We start from the raw sequence: 18,037 nt of genomic DNA, 5'->3' as shown, positions 1-18,037 counted from the left end.
GCGAAATAATTTGACGTTTAATGGTGTGAATAATACATTTTCAATGTACCTTTAATATTTCTCCATGAAGTATCACATTTCCAGTGTCTGAGCACTTTTATTGTATTGGCAGATCCTTGATTTCATTTCTTCCGCCTAAAACTAATTGTATTACCTAAAATGTTTCAAGAGGAAACATTGGAGCCTGTTTCCGTTCAGTCCTTCGTAGAAAAAGAGAGGTATGCTAATACACTCCGTTAAAGCATTCGATGAAAATTAAACCGAAGTCCACAATGAATTATATTTTCTCTCCTTAATAGTACTCAAGTAAACGGAGAAATTCAAACCGTGCCGTGTGCATACGAAAACGTGAACGTTCAAGTCGGATGTGTTTCCAATGCAGAGGTGATATACGTTCTTGTTTTTTTTATTCTGAGAGAATTAGATTTACAAAGTCATATTTATCTTCAATGCAGACCCAAACGGACCCAGCCATTACCTCGGCACCACCGCAAGTGTCATTCAATGAGGCAAGACTTGCTTCCTTTTTAACCCGAATATGCCCTAAAGTACTGGAAGAGCTAGATAAAGCTCATAATAGTCGGGCATTCGACCGGTACTCTGGGGGAGATTTTGAAGATGGCAATAAAACACGAAAGCTCCATACTCTCCAACCTTCCTGTGGCTTGCCTATTGAGGTAGGTTCTTAGAAACATGCGTAAAAAATGTTTATGAGTTTGTGCAATTGATTAATGTATGTTTGTGATATTGCAGTGCAAACTGAATTGTTTGATTTGGAGTTGTAGCGGAGCAGTTATTGCTCTTGGTTATGGATCTAATCATCATGATGGTTGGTGTGACCACAGGAGCAAGATTCTTTTGTTCAACATTAATAGGTCAGTAATGTTTTTCACTTAGTATATTAAGCGAAGAAACTGTGTGTTTGACCGTTAAAAATGTTTTGTATTTGCAGACCAAACTTTTCCTCGACCGTTCCAAGCCAAACACTCGAAACTAAGTCTTGTGTCACCTGCATTAGTGGCCATCCGAGCGAATCGTCTATCATAGCAGCAGGGCTATTCAGCGGTGAGAAAGTATCTTTTTAGCGTATTAAATTGTATTCCACTTGTTACTATAGGTTGATGTGAATTATATAATTTATGCAGTGATAGAATGAGAAAGTCTCATGTAGTAATTACAAATCATGTGTGAAAACATGCACTCAGATTCATTACTTACGCAAAATTTGGAATAGTGTGTGGTTGGTATTATCTGTAATCGCTCTTCTAAAAAAGTGTGCCTCCATTAAAAAATCTAGATCCTGTTTGCCATTTATAATGAAAAGAAATTGTACAGACGACTTGCCAGCCACAACTGTCCCACCCAGAATATGTATATCATTTGCAATGCTTGCATATTACTCGCATAGTTATCAAATATTGGCACAGCAATGTTGGCAATATGAAGCAATATCACTAGGAGAACTTAGCACTGCTTCCAATGCTACTGTTTTTGAGAGATATTTAATTTAGACAACATGTCAATTTTCAATTTTTTTGGCTGATGTGCTGTGTAGTTCAGCCTTAGCAACTTCCTTCTATTCTTAAGGAATGTAATTCTGTCTTCTTCATTTAAGTTTGTTAGCTAAGAACTGTGTGTAGTATTAGTATGCTAAGCTCCTGGAAATGTGAGTAGTGTATTTTATTTTACGCCACATCTAACTGATGGTGACTGTTGTTTTGTTACCTATTGGAATTGAAAACATTCAAGTTTCAGTATAAAACTCATAAAATAAGCTTTTTAATAAAATGATTTCTTCTGTTTGCCCAGCTATTGTTTTTTCATGATCAATAAAACTACACTGCTAGTGATTTTCATTTCTTTCCTTTCTAGAACTGATACCTCTGTTCCATGGCTATTGATACTACCATCTTACCAGAAATGTTGACTTTGAATGAAAAGCAGTAATATTTTCTAATCTATTAGATATTATGCCGTTGGCTGTCAGTTATGAAAATTTAAGTTAACCCCTCAGGTTAAAAAAGTATCTAATAGATCCATTTTGGGAAGTCCCTAAAATTGAGTCCACCCTTTCAGTATTTGTGGGATATCCCAACTGAGTCTGCACTACTCCGCTGGTCAGTTGGAGGGAAAATGAAACCATTACATCCCTGGGTTGTATAGCCTATAAGTTCACAGTTTCATTGTCTGCTTGGTGCCTATGAATATGTGACTATTTTTCAATACTTCAACCAGCCATTGATTCTGTAATTATTCCTTTGTTTGCCGCTAAATGATTCAGGATGCCTGGTGTGGGTGAGGTATGTGGGAGTGTCCTCAGGAAATTACTTTGAACTGTTCGCTCTGTGGGCCTTATGTGTACAAGTTCCTTGAGCTTCGCCTGCAATTTGGTGGCAGTCCAAAGAGAGAAAGAAGACAGAATTTCATGAGCTTCTCAGAGAAATATGTGATGCTGGTTTAGGAGGCATGTAAGGGAGCAGGCACTGATTAGTGGTAGTATTGGCACAGTTGACAGATTTCCTATAGCAAGTAAACAACATTGAGTATCAGGTTTTCTAGAGGCAGAAATGCAGCATAGAATAAGATATGCATGCACTGACTGGGGAAAGATAAGAGAGATACTGGGCAACAGGAAGATAATTGCAAGATGAAAAGGAAGTAATGTAAGTCTGGTGAGTCTGTCTCCATGTTGCACTGACTTGGTCAATTGTACAAAGCTGGGAAAGGAAGATGGAAATGGCTGAGAGGAGGATTTTGAGGTGGTTGTTTGGGACAGTCATTAAAAACAAGAGTAAGGAATTACCATATCAGATGGATACTCATAGTACATTCTAACAGAAAAGAACATTTGATGGTTTGGGTATGCAAAGCAGAAAAGTGAAGAATATGTCAGAAAAATAGTTGAAGTTGAAATTTGTAGGAAAGAGGAGAGTTCAAGTTCAGAGGGAAGATTGTTTGGAATAAGATCTGAGGGAGAGAGGATGAATAACAGAGGAAGTCGTAGATGAAAAAAATCAAGGAGAGTGAGTAATGATGGGAATGTTGATGTTGGATATGGTGAGATGAATTAGGAGAGAGTCAGCCTTTGAACATCAAAACTCTGCTGGTGTGAGGAAAATACCTTTCCATCCTACTGATTGAACACTTGTGGCATTGTTGTCTGCAGAATATTTTATACGCACCATATTTCATGAAAGGATTTTAAATTGTGGCCAAATGGGAATATGATTTCTTAGATGGGTTTCCAGTGGCCAGGTGGGTAGTCTTGCAGGCTCCAATTATTGAGACATTCTCCTGTAAGTTACCAAGCTCTGTGAGCCCCTCATTTCCCTGTTTATTACTCGAACTTCCCTCATCCCACTCCATTTCTGTCTCCACTTGGCCATTGGAATCCCAGCTAAGGAATCGCATGCTATAGTTTTCCTGTACCGTGACCATTAGGTGAATCTATCATTATCATTCCTCTTCTTCGTCAAATAAATGTAATTTCAGGTGAAGTTCTAGTTTGGAACATGCAATGGGAGGAGGACTGTTTGCTTGGGTCATCAGAAACTGTTGGTGGTGGGCATGAAGATGCAATCATCAAAGCTGAATGGGTTAGCGATCCATTCAAGAGTTCTGATGCTGGCCCTTCAAGATTGGCTTTGGCAACTGCTGGTTTGGATGGACGGTTAATTCTCTGGAGGCTTGCAAGTCAAACTGGAGGACTCAGACGTGGTCAAGGGTAATTATTCCTCCCTCCCAATTTTATTTAAATTTACTGATCTCCAAAAATTACAGAGTTACATATGGCATAATGTATATACAACCTTCTTACCCATAGAATATAACTAGCTACTTCTAAGTATACATTTATTCATTATTTCTTCATATTATAAAAAGCCAGTAATTTAACTACAATAAGGAGTTGAAATATTGTATTTTCATATTAATACAAATGTTTCATTAAAATTGATTGAATTGCCTATACTGCAGCGAATAGATTCTATAAAAGCTATGGTATTAGGCATAGCAGTTAATTGAGTTTAAACTCGAAAAACAGTCCTTGATCACTATTGACACTAGAAGCACCACAATCCCCTCACATTTAACCCTCTTTTGTCATTTTGACTAATTTTTTAATCTGATTTTTTGTTATAATATTAAAAAACTTAAACAGAATTGGATAAACATTTATTGTTGGCAAATAATTCTCATTTTTAATCAATTTAATTGTTATTTTACCAAAATCAAAATTATAAGTGCACACTTGTTCCACCAATTACTCGGCATAAAAGGACTTTTTATTGGAAAATATGTTGCTGAAGAAATATTGTATCATAAGTAAACAGTGTAATATTAACATCTATAGAAGTGCAATATTTATTTTCCATTTACAGCCATTATTATATTATAAATATTGATATAGTGATGATACAGCTGAATGGCAATATTTTTCTGGTATTTATAGCGATGATTTCAATGTCATCATAACGTAAATGTCTAGCTGATGTACCACTAAAGTCCATTCTAAAATGGTTCTTTAGTCTTTGAGCCTCAAGTTCTAAGTCCCAAGGCTTGGGTAATTTCATAGCTGCGGGAATGAATTCTCAAGTCTTTAAGTCTCAGGAAAAGATGGTTAAATTTTATCTTTTGAGGCTAAATACTTAAAATTACGTCTGTTCAAGCCAATCAGCATCGATCAACTGCCATTTTAAGGATTTAAACTATCCGCGAGACTTAAGCTACTAGATGTGAGACTAAAGCCCCATTGTAAGGTGACCTATTGTCAATGCTGATTGTATTGCTTGCATTGATGCTGTTGTGTTGTTGTGGTTGTCATAGTGATATCAATGATAACTATTGAACCATCATATAATGGTTTCTTTCAATTATTCATATGAACTCCATTGTAAGTAATAAGTTCATAAATGGTGTTAACATCAGAAAATGTTTCTCCTATGTAACCTCAAATGTGAGGAAAAAATTTCTCCATTTATGAATAAAAGTCAGTTTGCTAGGTTGTGTACAGCAATCCCTGGCAACATAATTTTGACAAAAAAAATAAAGTTTTATCTCTGAAATGAGTTGGGAATGTGCCTTTTGTTTTATTTCTTCTGTTCCAATGAACATAAAAGTTCTTGTAGAATAATATTTTTATTGTCCACTGACTATGCATATCATGTGGGTATAGGAGTCGTTAAACAAAAAAAGTGCAAAATACAGGTACATTTCATCACCATGAACATGATTAAAAAAGAGTATATACATTAAAGTATGTATAAAAAACGCAATGCATTACATTCTCATTCAAAAATTCATTCAGTGAAAAATAGCACTTCATTAGAAGGAGTTTCCTGAGTTTCAATTTTAAATTTCAAAATTTATCACTAATTTTCAATGAATGTGGTAATGTTTCATAAATTCTTACACCCATTTCCATTAGCCTTTCATGTGAAATTTCGGATTTATGGTAGCACGTGTGGATATTGTGATGATTAATGGATGAATATGAGTAATTATCGCTATTTGAGTGAAAGAGATGGAAGAGATACAATAAAATTATAATGTTAACCTACTTTCCAGGTTTGGAGTAACAGGAAGTCATCTATCTCAGTCAAAAAAGGGAAAGTCTGTGACTCATTCAGTTGATGAACTACTGCCAATTACTAGTTTCAGCTTTGTTTTTAATGACCCAACCAGCTTTATTGTTGCAGTTGAAGGTGGGGGGCTCTTTCGATGTTCCTCACTATCTACAAAAGTTATAGCAGGTAATTTTTCTATTTTATTTCTTTAATCTAGGCATAATCCCAAACAACAAGGTACCTATGTACAGCATTTGTATAGCATTAATTAAGAAGATTTAAGAATATAATTGCACATGTGGTATTTATTCAATAGGTAAATGGCCATTTTTCCCTAGATATTAGAATACAGTAATCATGCATAAAATTTAAATTAATGTAAATGTATAGCAATGATAATAATGTTTATTGCCTCCCAAAAGGCATTTTTGGGACATGTATGAGATACCTCATATTGACTGCAAGTAATAATTTCAAACAATCACAATTCACTGCAATTAGTTGAAACATAAATATACCAAGTCACAAATAAAACACAGTAAATGAGAGCACTAGCCGAGTATATAAGAAGAAAATTATTTATCTCAAGAAAGAGACATTAACTCATCAACTGTGTAGCATTTATGCTTGCACAGGAACTGATGTAGTTAAGCATTAAATGGCAAAAAAGTTTCTTTTTCCCTTAATTGTCTAGGTAAGCTTTTAGGAATTTCACACCGGCACAACCAGGGTTCTTTGAGAACATAGCTGCATTACGGGCAGTTATTTTTAAGTCCTTACAACCTCTTGTGCCATACCTATGTGTATAAGTATTGGTTAACAAATTGAGCATGGTTTTGTTATGCTGCACAATGACAATAGCATAAAATGTCTACATAGAGAGGAGTTAAAATTGTGAATTTTTTAAGGTAAGGTCTACAATTGCTCACCTTGGAATTTTACCTGGGGTTCTTACTGCCTATTTTTGTGGCCCAAAGAGGTGCAGGAAATGATATGAGTTTCCCCCACAGCAAATATAAGCACGAACTATAAAAAAGATCAGTACAAAGGCAGTACAAAAATATGATAATAATTAATAATAATAGTAATAATAACTAACATATTAATGTAAAATATAGGTCAGTATAAAGGCATGATTACCTAAAATGATTACAGTACATGTATGCATGTACAGTACATAAATGATTACCTAAAATGTATAGAGTTCATTTTTAATTTTAGCCCAAATCTTTAATTTTAGCCAATATTTACTTGAACCAATGATCATGTTTAAAAATTAACTGAGCAGTTAAAGTTATATAGTTATAAAGCAGTTAAAGCAGTTATAGTTATAAAACTATCTGTTATACCATGAAGACTTATAATGGGGGCAAAGTGGGGCCAGCAGTGAGAACAATGGAAGTCAAATGTCCAACTACTACTGATGAATGTGAGGGGGTATCATAAACTTTTAATTGTTACTAAAAAGTAATCAAGATAAAAATTTAATTTTTATTTGTCTTTATTAAATCTTCTCTGTATAGTTACCATCTAGAGTTGCACCTTTCTCCCAGCTTTTCTTGACCTTCCGTAGGCCTTTATGGTAGAACTCAGCAGATTGCTGGAGTAGTAGTTTTGAGGGGAGGCGACCGACAGCTGAGGTCATTTGCGCCATAGGGGATGGACAGGAAAGGATGAAGGGTGGAGAGAAACCCGGCGTCGGCATTAGCCTACTCTTTACGAAAGGCGCCAAGGGGTCCGCAATTTAACGTCCCATCCGACGGATGGCGTACTCACTCAAAGTGCCCTCCACAAAGCACCTCAAATAGGGATCGAGATACCTCTGAAAAATATTCAACACCGCCGGGATTTGAACCCGCGCCCTCAGGGTGGGAAGCCAGTACGTTAGCCCCCACACCATCTCGATCCCCCCCCAGCAGATTGCTTTGAAAACCATTGTTGCACCTCTTGAATTGCATAATTTGTGTTGTCAAATCTTTGAACCTGCAATGGTTTATTGTGTCCTGAGAACGAGAAAAGGTTTTTTGGGCGAGATCAGGAGGATAAGGTGGACGTGGCAAAATTTCAAAGCCACATCGCTTTGATTGCCGATCATGTCATGGTCACAATTGTAGGTTTCACTGTTTGCTTTTGAAATTGAGTCGGTGGTGATGGAACCCAGTGTGCTGACACCTTTGACATGTGCAGTTGTTTCTGGATAATCTTCCACACACTGCGTCAACTAAGATCAGTCTTGATCATTTGGATGGTTGCTCTTTGGTCTTATTGGATGTAGTCCTCCACTTCCTTCATTGTGGCAGCATCGTCCATGAGTGATGGTCTCCATTTCTTGGATCATCTGTGAGGCACACCTAGCCAGTTCAAAAATTCCTTTTCCACTTCAAGTCTGTATCATATGATGGGATATCTTTTCCATAAACAGACATAATTTCATGGTGGATTTGCCCAGCACTGTAACCCTCAAATGGAGGAACTTAATGGCATTGCGAGCCTCTATCCTCTCCATGCTGCAAGTTACTTCAAAGTACAGCTTTCTGAAACAAAACAAATCAATATTAATAGCTGTAATTTATAACATTAATATATAGGTAAATTTCTGAATTTCTTTCAAGAGTGCAGGCCTGTATTCCCCTTAACACTGTGCTTATTATATTATGCATATGGCATTGGGAAATGAATATTTGTTATTTGATAACTTTGCAACTTTTGAAGTTTCTCCATTTTATTTCCAATGAAAATTTGAAACATGTCTTTTCTTTTAAGGAAGTGATCCAGACTTCGTAATGAATGATCCAGTCATAAGTGCATATGAAGGTCACAATAGTCACATTTGTGATGTTCAGTGTTCGCCAAATCAGGATAATATTTTTATTTCATGCAGCTCTGATGGTGAAATACGCTACTACAATCTGAATCAAGTAAGGAAAAATAATTATTATAAATCATTGCAAAATATATAATCTACTAAGGTCACGGTGAAGTTAACAATATTGTTTTTTCACCTGGTGATTCTTTCATACAGTGATAAGTGGCTTCCTCAAATTAATGGGGCAAGTACTTAAGATTAAACTGGGAAGTAACATTTGAAATAAGAAAATCCATCCTTTGTCTTCTAAATCTCTACAAAATGGAACATCTGATAAAAAATGAAGTATTGTTAGTTGGGCATTTTTTTTTAAGTAGGCATTTTTCTGTTTAAATGATAATGATTTGAGTATATTCAGGCTCACAGACCAGTTATGTAATGGCTCATCCAGAAATAATGGGGGTGAATCTCTCCTACACCATAGGAATTGGGCTATTGTTAATTTTTTTGGTGATGATGGCACAGAGATACAAATTTCCTGGAAGTTTGCCTCCAGAAAAATGAGAAACAACACAAAAAATGACAGAATTTTGAAAATTCTGCCATTTTTTGTCAATTCAATAAAGGTAGAAGTTGGCACTGTTACATTGAACTCATATTAAAGTTTTAATTGGGTTCATATTCATCAAGAGAAGTTTGAAAATTTCCCAAGGGTCATCACAACTCGGATACAACAAAACTGAATCCTAAGTATAGGTGTTCAGACCAAAAGTAAATACATTTTTGTTTGTATAGGAAAGTGGAAATTAGACTCTTGAAAAATTCATTGCATAGTTATAGCTGCAATGTAAAGTTCCCATTTAAACCACACTTACTTTTTCTGTTACACTAAAATTAGTGAATGAAATTTCTGGAGAATCAAAATGCTATATAAAAAAATTACACTCGTACACAGTCACATGTACACACACAGAGAGGAACATCACTTAATGAGTATAATTCATTCCAGAATCTCATTTGTAACATTAAGCACTAGTTAAGCAAAACAATTTTACCTTTTAACTATCAGAAACTCCACAAGCATTCAACTGAGTGTAAGCTCCAAAAGAGAAGGCTAAATGTTATTTGTTTTCTGCAAATTGAATTTGCATTCCAGGTTGGTGCATTCTGTGATAGAAAACAAGCTGATTCAAATCCTAAACAATGGATGTACGTATAATTTTCTTTGGACATGCCTTATGCAAGATGTGATCAAAAAAAGACGGAACTGATTTTATTCTGCACCAACCGTTCAACGGATAGAAACAAGATACAGTGTGCCATCTAGCAACACATCTGACAACTAAAACGAGAGGTGTTGCGTTTGTTTACATCGTCATTACGTAGCAGCAGCGGTACGTGTCTTAACTTGTTCGTTGCCACGTGCAACAGCAGCAATGAAGGAGCTAGAGGAACAGCATTTGTGCGTGAAATTTTGTTTCAAACTTGCCAAAAGTGCTATGAAGACATTTGGAATGATGCAGCAAGCCTTTGTTAATTGAGCTACTAGTCAAAGCCAGTGTTTTGAGTTGTTCAGTCATTTTAAATCGAGCAGAACCTCAACAGATGGAGATTCGCAAATGGGGTGGCCCTCCACTTCGACAGACCCCAACCATGTCAAATTGGTGAACGATTTGGGTCGGGCAAATTACCGTTTGGATTTCTACTTAAAGGTTATGAAGAGGCTGAGGGTTGCAGTGAGCCAAAAGAGGCCGGACATGTGGAGAAACAATGCATGGCATTTCCACCACGATAACGCACCGGCTCACATGGCGCCGATCGTGACAGAGTTTTTTGCCAGAACCGGAACTTCTGTGATCCCAGAGCCACCCTACTCTCCAGACGTGGCTCCATCAGATTTTTTTCGTTTTTAAAGTGAAAATCAATCTTGAAAGGGTACCGATTCGACTCCTTTGTGGGCATTTAAACTAATTGTACGGTGGACCTGAAGAGAATCCGTAAGATGGCTTACCAGGCAGGGTTTGAGAGCTGGAAGAAACGTTGGCAATAGTGTGTCATCAGCCAAGGGATGTACTTTGAAGGCGACAAGTTCAATTAAACTGTATCCATCGAAATAAGCAAGTTATAAAATTAGTCCTGTCTTTTTTTGATCACACCTTGTACATTATTTATTTCTTTCAGCATAGAATGCTTTATCATATTTTATGTAAATTAATATTCGAAAAATGTTTCAACTTACAAGTGTTTCACATTACAAGTAAGATTCAGGAATGAATTATGATTGTTAAGATAGGTTCCATTGTGTCAGGAATGAATGTGTTAGGCTAAATGAATAAAATATTTAAATGGTAAATATTTTGCTTAAGTTTTATGCAGTGAATAAGAGAACATAAGTAATGGATTTGTGGTTGACTCATGATTCAGCCGTTTGATTTTTGGCAAACTTGATTCTCAGTTATTTAATTGTTATGCATATTTATTTGTCTCCAATATCTTTCAAGGTTCCCATAGAAAAAACAAAAATAGGTGCTGCATACAAATGCATTTCTTCAAATGCTTCTGTAAAATAAGTTGATTTCTCTGCTCATCTCTCTGATATATAAAGTATATTTGTTTTATCAATTTTAACTTCCTAAATTGTTCGTTTATAATGCAAAATATGTATTTTATCACATTAATAAATTCAAATTATTAAATCCCTTATCATTATTTCTTGAAGTACTTTGTGGGAAATCATTTCTTTTACAGACCTCACCACTCCAAATAATACAGTTTGATGGAGGAATGGTTAAAGGCCTTTCCTGGTCTCCTACTCAGGCTGATGTATTTTTATGCTGGGGTGAAGACTCTAATTTGCTTCTATATGACCTGAGCAAGGGACCTTTCAAACCATACTTGCCTTTGGAGAGCAATGACTCTCATAGCAAAGTCAAGTCTGCCATGTACAATCCGCAGAGGTGAGTTGCCCTTATACTTGGATGTCGTATTAGTTTATTGATCATATTTTATTTGCAAAGTCACCACTCACAAGTTATTAGATTTTGGAAGGGTTCTTACATTTTGAATAGAGTTCCTGTAAGTATATTCTTTGAATGAGTGTTGCACTGTAAGTTTAGAAGGTCAGACAAAAAAAATTCATTTGAGATTTCCATGCTAGATTATCATCCTTTCTCTGCTGTCTGTGAATTTTTCATCTTCTAATTGTCTGGAGGAGGATATGCTTCACTCACCCACACAAGTGTGCTCAAGTTCAATTAGTGTTGTTCACTAGTATTGCCCGGTTGTTCAAATTCAAGTTGACCATATGAGTCAATCCAAGATAATCACTTAGCCTTAGAGTAATGTCTCGCCGGATTGTTTTGCATTGTCAAATTTCCTGCCCATCATTATTTTGTATTGTAGAATCAAAATGTTGAACTTATCTTCTGAAAGAAATTTTATCCCATGATGTGCAATTCATCTCACTGAGAAGTCATCAGGTGCAGGACAGAAAAAGCAGAGAATATAGAATGTATACACTTGGTAGAGAGAGGAGGAATGGGGAAGCAAGGGTTGGGGAAAGAGGTGGTGGTGGAAAGAGGGGAGGGAAGAGAGGAATGAGGAGAAAAGGAAGCTGCCTGTGGACTAACATAGGTCACATCTAAGGATGCATCTACCATTAAAGGTCATAGCAGTGTGCTTTGAAAGTCCTTGCAAAAATTAAAACTATTTAATTGGAAACCCGGCATCGGTATTTCCACCCTTCATCCTTTCCTGTCCAACCCCTGTGGCGCAAATAACCTCAGCTGTCGGTCGCCTCCCCTTAATACTACTACTGCTTAATTTTCAAACGGTAAATATGATGTCAAGTATGCACCTGTAATAGTTGGGCCTTATTCAATGAAGTAACTCTTTGTAAATCCCAAAAACAAACAGTCAATATAGCTTTCCCAATGCAAGGAATGGCCTTTGCCTCCTTTGCTGCAGAGACTCTGCTGACAACCCATTGCTTGCAACATTCCTTGGTTTCAGGCATATGGTAGTGTTTCCATATTTTGTCAATGGTGATGATGCCTAAAGTCCTGTAAATTTTGCTGAAAAATATACAAACAATCCTTGGAACATGTCACATGCTTTGGTTTTTTGTCAACTATGAGCAACCATGGTGCCCATCATGTTGCTTTCTGATTCCAAGGGGATCGAGATGGTGCAGTGCCTATTGTACTGGCTTCCCACCTAGAGGGCCTGGGTTCAAATCCTGAAGGTGTTGAATATTTTTCAGTGGTATCTAGATCCCTACTTGAGGTGCTTTGTGGAGGGCACTTTTAGTGAGTACGCCATCCTTTGGATGGGACATTAAGCTGTGGACCCCTTGGTGCCTTTCGTAAAGAGTAGGCTAATGCCAATGCCAGGTTTCTCTCCACCCTTCAACCTTCCCTATCCATCCCTAATGACTCAAATGACTTCAGCTGTCAGTTTCCTTCCCTAAAACTACTACTCGTACTTCTGCTGAATTACCCCATCCTTTCCCCAGTATCAAAAAAGGCTTCAGCCATTGATCGCCATCACCTTTAAACTGAGAGCACATTTTTCTCGCCCTTCATGGTTGTGGGACAAGGCGGGCAATGGTCTCCGCGGTGGATGTCAGCTTTCTCATCGTAAGGCTAATGATGATGCCGGGTTTCTGTCCACCCTTTATCCTTTCCTGTCCACCCCTAATGGCACAAATGACCTAGGCTGTCGGTCGCCTTCCCTAAAATACTACTGCTATTACTACTGATTCCAAATGTTGATACAAAATTGTATGTACCCATCCAAAAATTCCTACAGCATTAGAACTATCATGCACCTTCACTCTTCTTTTAGTATCTATCACCAGACATTGAATTCTGTCATCGATTTATGGGGTAGTGACTTCGACATGGCATTCCGAACATTCAGTAACATTTGTGAGGTCACTCCCAAAATTTTGAAACCATTCTAATAAAAGGCACAGATAAATGATAATGTTTATCAGTGCAAGAAAATCTCTGTGCAATGCAAGGAAATCACTCAAACTAGCTGGATTGAAACAAGCATTAAACCCGGAGTAGTAGATTGATCAAGGTGAAACTTGGTGTGTTTTCTTTCAAGAGATGCTAAGGTCTGAAAGTTCTTTTGATACGCAATTATGGTGCCATCTCTTTGTCTATCCATAGATTCTTCCAACTAGCAAGACGGGAGAATTGTTAAGAAAGAATTTGTTATTTAGTAATGAGCATGGGTGTCTCTGTGAACAAATTCTCATAGTTCCCAAATGTCCATTCTTGTGCCTTTCTACTCTAGATGGAATATCTCAGCATTGAAATTAAAATGAACTGCAATTTCTACGACACTGCAATTCATTGTTGATTCCCCAGTGTTCTTTGATTCTCATATTAGTTTCTACGAATCAGGCTGATGTAGCATTTCATCATACTTGTGACTTACCATAGTGCATGAGCAGCTTAATTTCCCCTCTCTACTATCTTTCTCACCATCCTTCCTCTCTTAGTTTTTTTTCCTTACCCTTTTCTCTCTATGTAGGGTATATATTCTGTATTGTCTTGATTTTCATTCTTTTGTGCCTTGGTTTTACACCATAATAGGCATTAGTATGCATGGAAAAAATATAGGGATTCAGAGAATATCAGTTGGACTGTATTATGGTTAGGCACAGATTTAGGAACTGTGTATTTGATTTGCACAGTCTCCTGGGTGTGGATGTGGATTCAGGTCATAGTTTAGAATTTAGTCATCTCAATGTCAGATTCGATGGAATAAAGCACGGTAGATGGTTGCGGAAGTAGAATATAGAAGCATTAACCAGGATGAAGAAAAAGGCAGTAGAGAAAATTGTGAGGACGGGGCGATGGGCACAGTAGAAAAAAATGGGAGCATACCAAAAGAGGGAGATGAATAACTGCAAACAAAACTATATCATATCATCATTGAACATTAAATTGGAAAAGGGCAAGAAAACCATGGATTATGCCCAAAATAATCAAGAAGATAGATAAGAGAAGGAAATAAAAGAATGTAAATGCAGAATCAATAAGAAGAAAGTACAAAGAGGTAAATAGTAAACTGAAGCAGGAAACTAATAAGGTGAAAGAAGCATGGTGGAAGATGCAGTGTGAGGATATAGAAATTTCATGAAGAAAGGGTGAAATTGGGTAACATGCGTGCTGTCTAGGAAGGTGAAAGCACTGTGAGGAAGCAAGGAGGGAGAATCAATGCACTTTATCCAAGATAGGTCAGGAATATTATTAATTGAACCGGGAAAGATTTAAGAAGGAGATGAAAAGAATACAGAGAGGATCTGTGAGGTATAGGTAGTAGGCTAGCTGGTTTTGACATAGAAAGGAAATATGATGTAAGTGGGGATAGCTTTCGACCAGGTGTACTACACTATGAGAGAGCATAAAAGGAATTGCAATCAATTCAGGCCTTTTGGAGCAGTAATCAAATCAAATCATTTATTTTGTCTGTTGTATAAATATACCAGATGTATACATATACTATATTTGTATATATATATATATATACTATATGTATACATATATATATATAGTCCATTGCGGTAGTCCAGGGGTAGAGCGTTGGACCACTGACTGAAGGGCAAGTGCTCGATTCCCAGGCAAGCCACTCTTGGCACCTGCAGCTCCACCCAAGCTATATATGTCATTTTTTGGGTACCAGATCTTCCAGGGAAACCATAACCAGCACAGGGAAAGGAACTGGCCCCCAAATCCTGATGTGTGAATTTTACATTCCGTTGGGCTTAGGACCGGGTGAAATCTACCAAACCGACCTTCAGGTTGATTACTGTGTTTATGTTTTTTTTATATTATTATAATTATTAGTTTCAGGAACGCTTTTAGATGTGAATTGAAAGATTGATAATATTTTAGCATAATTTTTAAAATTGACTGAAAATGCTCAAAGATTCAGGCATGATGAGTTAGAAGGATTCTATTCTGTAAAGAAAATATACATGGCATTTTTCCACTGAAAGAAAGCTTTACTGCACTTCAAAGATTGAAGCAGTAAGCTGAAGTGTCAGAAAAATAGACAAGGAACCATCAGTGATTTTGAATATACTTTAGCTCACTTAAATATTCTGCATGAATGACCTTGTTCCTCTTAGTCTTTTAAATTTTTACGACAGTAACTTATTACAAAATATATTATCCTACATCATTTGCTTGTATGCCAATTTTCTGTTGCCTGTGTCTTAATCTTGAGTGTAGATGTGTTTATGGTGCATAACAAACGTTATCAGCGTAGTAAGAGAGAAATGAGGGTGCTATCTATGCACATTAAATATAGTCTGATAATAATATGTATTAATCTCTTATTCAGTGCTCGAACAATTGCTGTTGCTGATGATGCTGGCCATGTCACCGTGTGGAACTTGCCAGAGCACATTGATAATTTATCATCTGAAGATGTTTGAATTGTGAATCATCATAACCTGTAATGTCGGAGGTCCTAAACCTTGGGTGCCCTTGAAATTTGAGACCTTTAAAATAAAAGTGGATTCTTTTCTTCATGAATTTTAGGGTAAGCTTAGGTAACTGATATGAGTTGTATTTTCGTATACCATTGGAAAATTGAATGTAAATAAAGTTGTGCTAAGCAGCATAGCATTAACTTTCCATTGGGAGAAAGAATACAGGCATTATCATATCATAACTTTTAAATGCACAAACCAAAGTGTCTCTTTGTCTTAGTAATTTTTTTATTGATTGCACTTGTCTTTGGAAATAATATATGCTTATGAGTTACATTCTTCGTCGTTGTACAATTTATACACCTGGGGATCCATTGCCTCAAGCTTTAATTTCAGTATTTTCTTCAAAGAATTCACTGGCAGTTTTAAGTCAATTGACCTGCCTTTAAGAATCAATCTTCAAATAACAGTATCCAAATCTCATCCACTTAAATGGAGTCAATCAACAATTTTTGTTACAAATTAATGGTGAGTTACAAGGGTGGGTATGAGAAATATGCAAGGACTGATAAATTTACTCATAGATTTCAGAAATGTGTTTCCTGTGGAAATGTGCTTAGCATATTTGCAGAATTTGGTATTAATGTTTTTAGTTTATCACTTTTAATTCATTGAAAAAAACAAATGAATGAACTCATTTTAAATCATTTAGATTTACCCAAAGTTATACAATTTTGTTAAAATTTTAGTTTAACATGTGTAGTATTTAACTATAACATAGAGATAAGTAGCATAAAAAAGTAGAATACATTAATCAAATTCCACAATTAATGCAAAATTCATCATATGCTAGGGAAAATTGGATGTTTCAGATTAGCCTTATTTAAAATTTAGGAAATAAAGTTAGAACAGGAAGAAAGCATTGCGAAAATTCCATTAGATATCACATACTTTTTTAAGTCATTCGCCTACTCAATGTATATTCCCTTCTATCTCTTGAATAGTCAATATGAAACCTACCCTTTCCAATCTTCCTTAGCTGGGGGTTCATTAATATGTCCACTCCAATTTCATTGTGTTACATTATATATTTTAATTGCACTAAATAGAAAAGGTTGAGCTGATATGATCAATTTTTGTGCAGAAAATTCATATTTACATTACTTGAATTTTTCAGCAGTGAATAAGGAATAATGTAATGCACTCAGGAACCTGGGAGGTATAAAAAAAACCCTTTACCTCTTGAAATCTGAGTTAAAACTTCAATATTAGGTGGCAAGTTCGAAATAAATAAGGTCTTGTTCTCAGAGTCCAAAGCCAGAATGGATAAAACAAGTACTACCAAATGAGAAATTACTTTACATATCCTAATTATCAGTTGGGAAAATGGCCTGTTTTCTTTGTATTTTGCAAAGCAAGCAAATTACAGAGGAAATTTAGATGACTAAAATTATCCGCTCAAGTGACATACATTGCATCAAAGCTGCATCAGTTGTACATAAGTAAATGAAACCATCGGGTAAAAGTCACTACTGCATTAATTTTACCTAACCCTGTGGGTAAGGGAATTTAGAAAACTCAGGCAGTATCCCTGCTTATCATAAGAGGTGACTTAAAAGGGTGGGGAGATAACTCCAAAAATAAACCCCTAATGAGCAAGGGATACATCCAGATAGTCTAGTGGATCTGCTGTCTGTGTTCAGCCCTACCATCCTGGCCTGAGATCCACCCGGGGGTTTGCCGTGCCTAGAAACCCATAAGGGAGAGAAGGGAATCCTGGAGGGTTAACTCTCTGCTTCCCAGCTGGGTTTCATTTGCCCATGGACCAGGGAGCGATACCGCTTTTTGGCTATGGATTTTGAGAAAACATGTGGCCTGGGGCTAGTCACCCCTAGGCAATCAGCTTCCCTTTTTCGTTCCGGTAGCAAGTACCTAGGCAGTGGGGGTTTGCATAGGGCAGTCAGAGGTGGAAGGATTTTTGGTGGGCCTCAGCAATGAAGATTTAACCCCAAAACAGACAACCACTCCGAAAGCACTATGAATTCAGTCAACAAGCTGCGCAATGGCACATTCCTAATTGAAGCATCAAACGGGAAAGAAAAAGACCGTATATAGCGAGCAAGATCCCACATACTATTCCCATGCATATCAAAGTTCATAAGACCCTCAACCCAAGTCAGGTTGTCATAATATACTTTAACCTGTTGCAAGTCG

The 18,037-nt window shown here is 36.6% G+C and overlaps 1 protein-coding gene across 1 annotated transcript; it reads left to right on the top strand.

Moving 5' to 3' along the window:
* The first annotated feature begins 4 nt into the window (after nt 1–4).
* Nucleotides 5–16,148, top strand: LOC139693945 (cytoplasmic dynein 2 intermediate chain 2-like). Its single transcript, XM_071592296.1, has 10 exons — nt 5–218; nt 300–384; nt 456–677; nt 754–875; nt 953–1,065; nt 3,493–3,724; nt 5,566–5,750; nt 8,328–8,482; nt 11,119–11,327; nt 15,733–16,148. Exons 1-10 carry the CDS (start codon nt 160–162, stop codon nt 15,824–15,826), a joined length of 1,476 nt encoding a protein of 491 aa, XP_071448397.1. The 5' UTR covers nt 5–159; the 3' UTR covers nt 15,827–16,148.
* The last annotated feature ends 1,889 nt before the right edge of the window (nt 16,149–18,037 follow it).

This window comes from Hetaerina americana, unplaced genomic scaffold (genome assembly GCF_022747635.1).
Source record: "Hetaerina americana unplaced genomic scaffold, ioHetAmer1.1.p SCAF_5, whole genome shotgun sequence".
Lineage (NCBI taxonomy): Eukaryota > Metazoa > Arthropoda > Insecta > Odonata > Calopterygidae > Hetaerina > Hetaerina americana.
This window is presented reverse-complemented; position numbering and strand designations above follow the sequence as displayed.

Coding starts and splice junctions, on each gene's coding strand:
- LOC139693945 (XM_071592296.1), top strand. CDS start 160: ATGTTTCAAGAGGAAACATTGGAGCCTGTTTCCGTTCAGTCCTTCGTA. Junction 219..299: donor TCCTTCGTAGAAAAAGAGAG/GTATGCTAATAC, acceptor TCTCCTTAATAG/TACTCAAGTAAACGGAGAAA. Junction 1,066..3,492: donor AGCAGCAGGGCTATTCAGCG/GTGAGAAAGTAT, acceptor ATGTAATTTCAG/GTGAAGTTCTAGTTTGGAAC.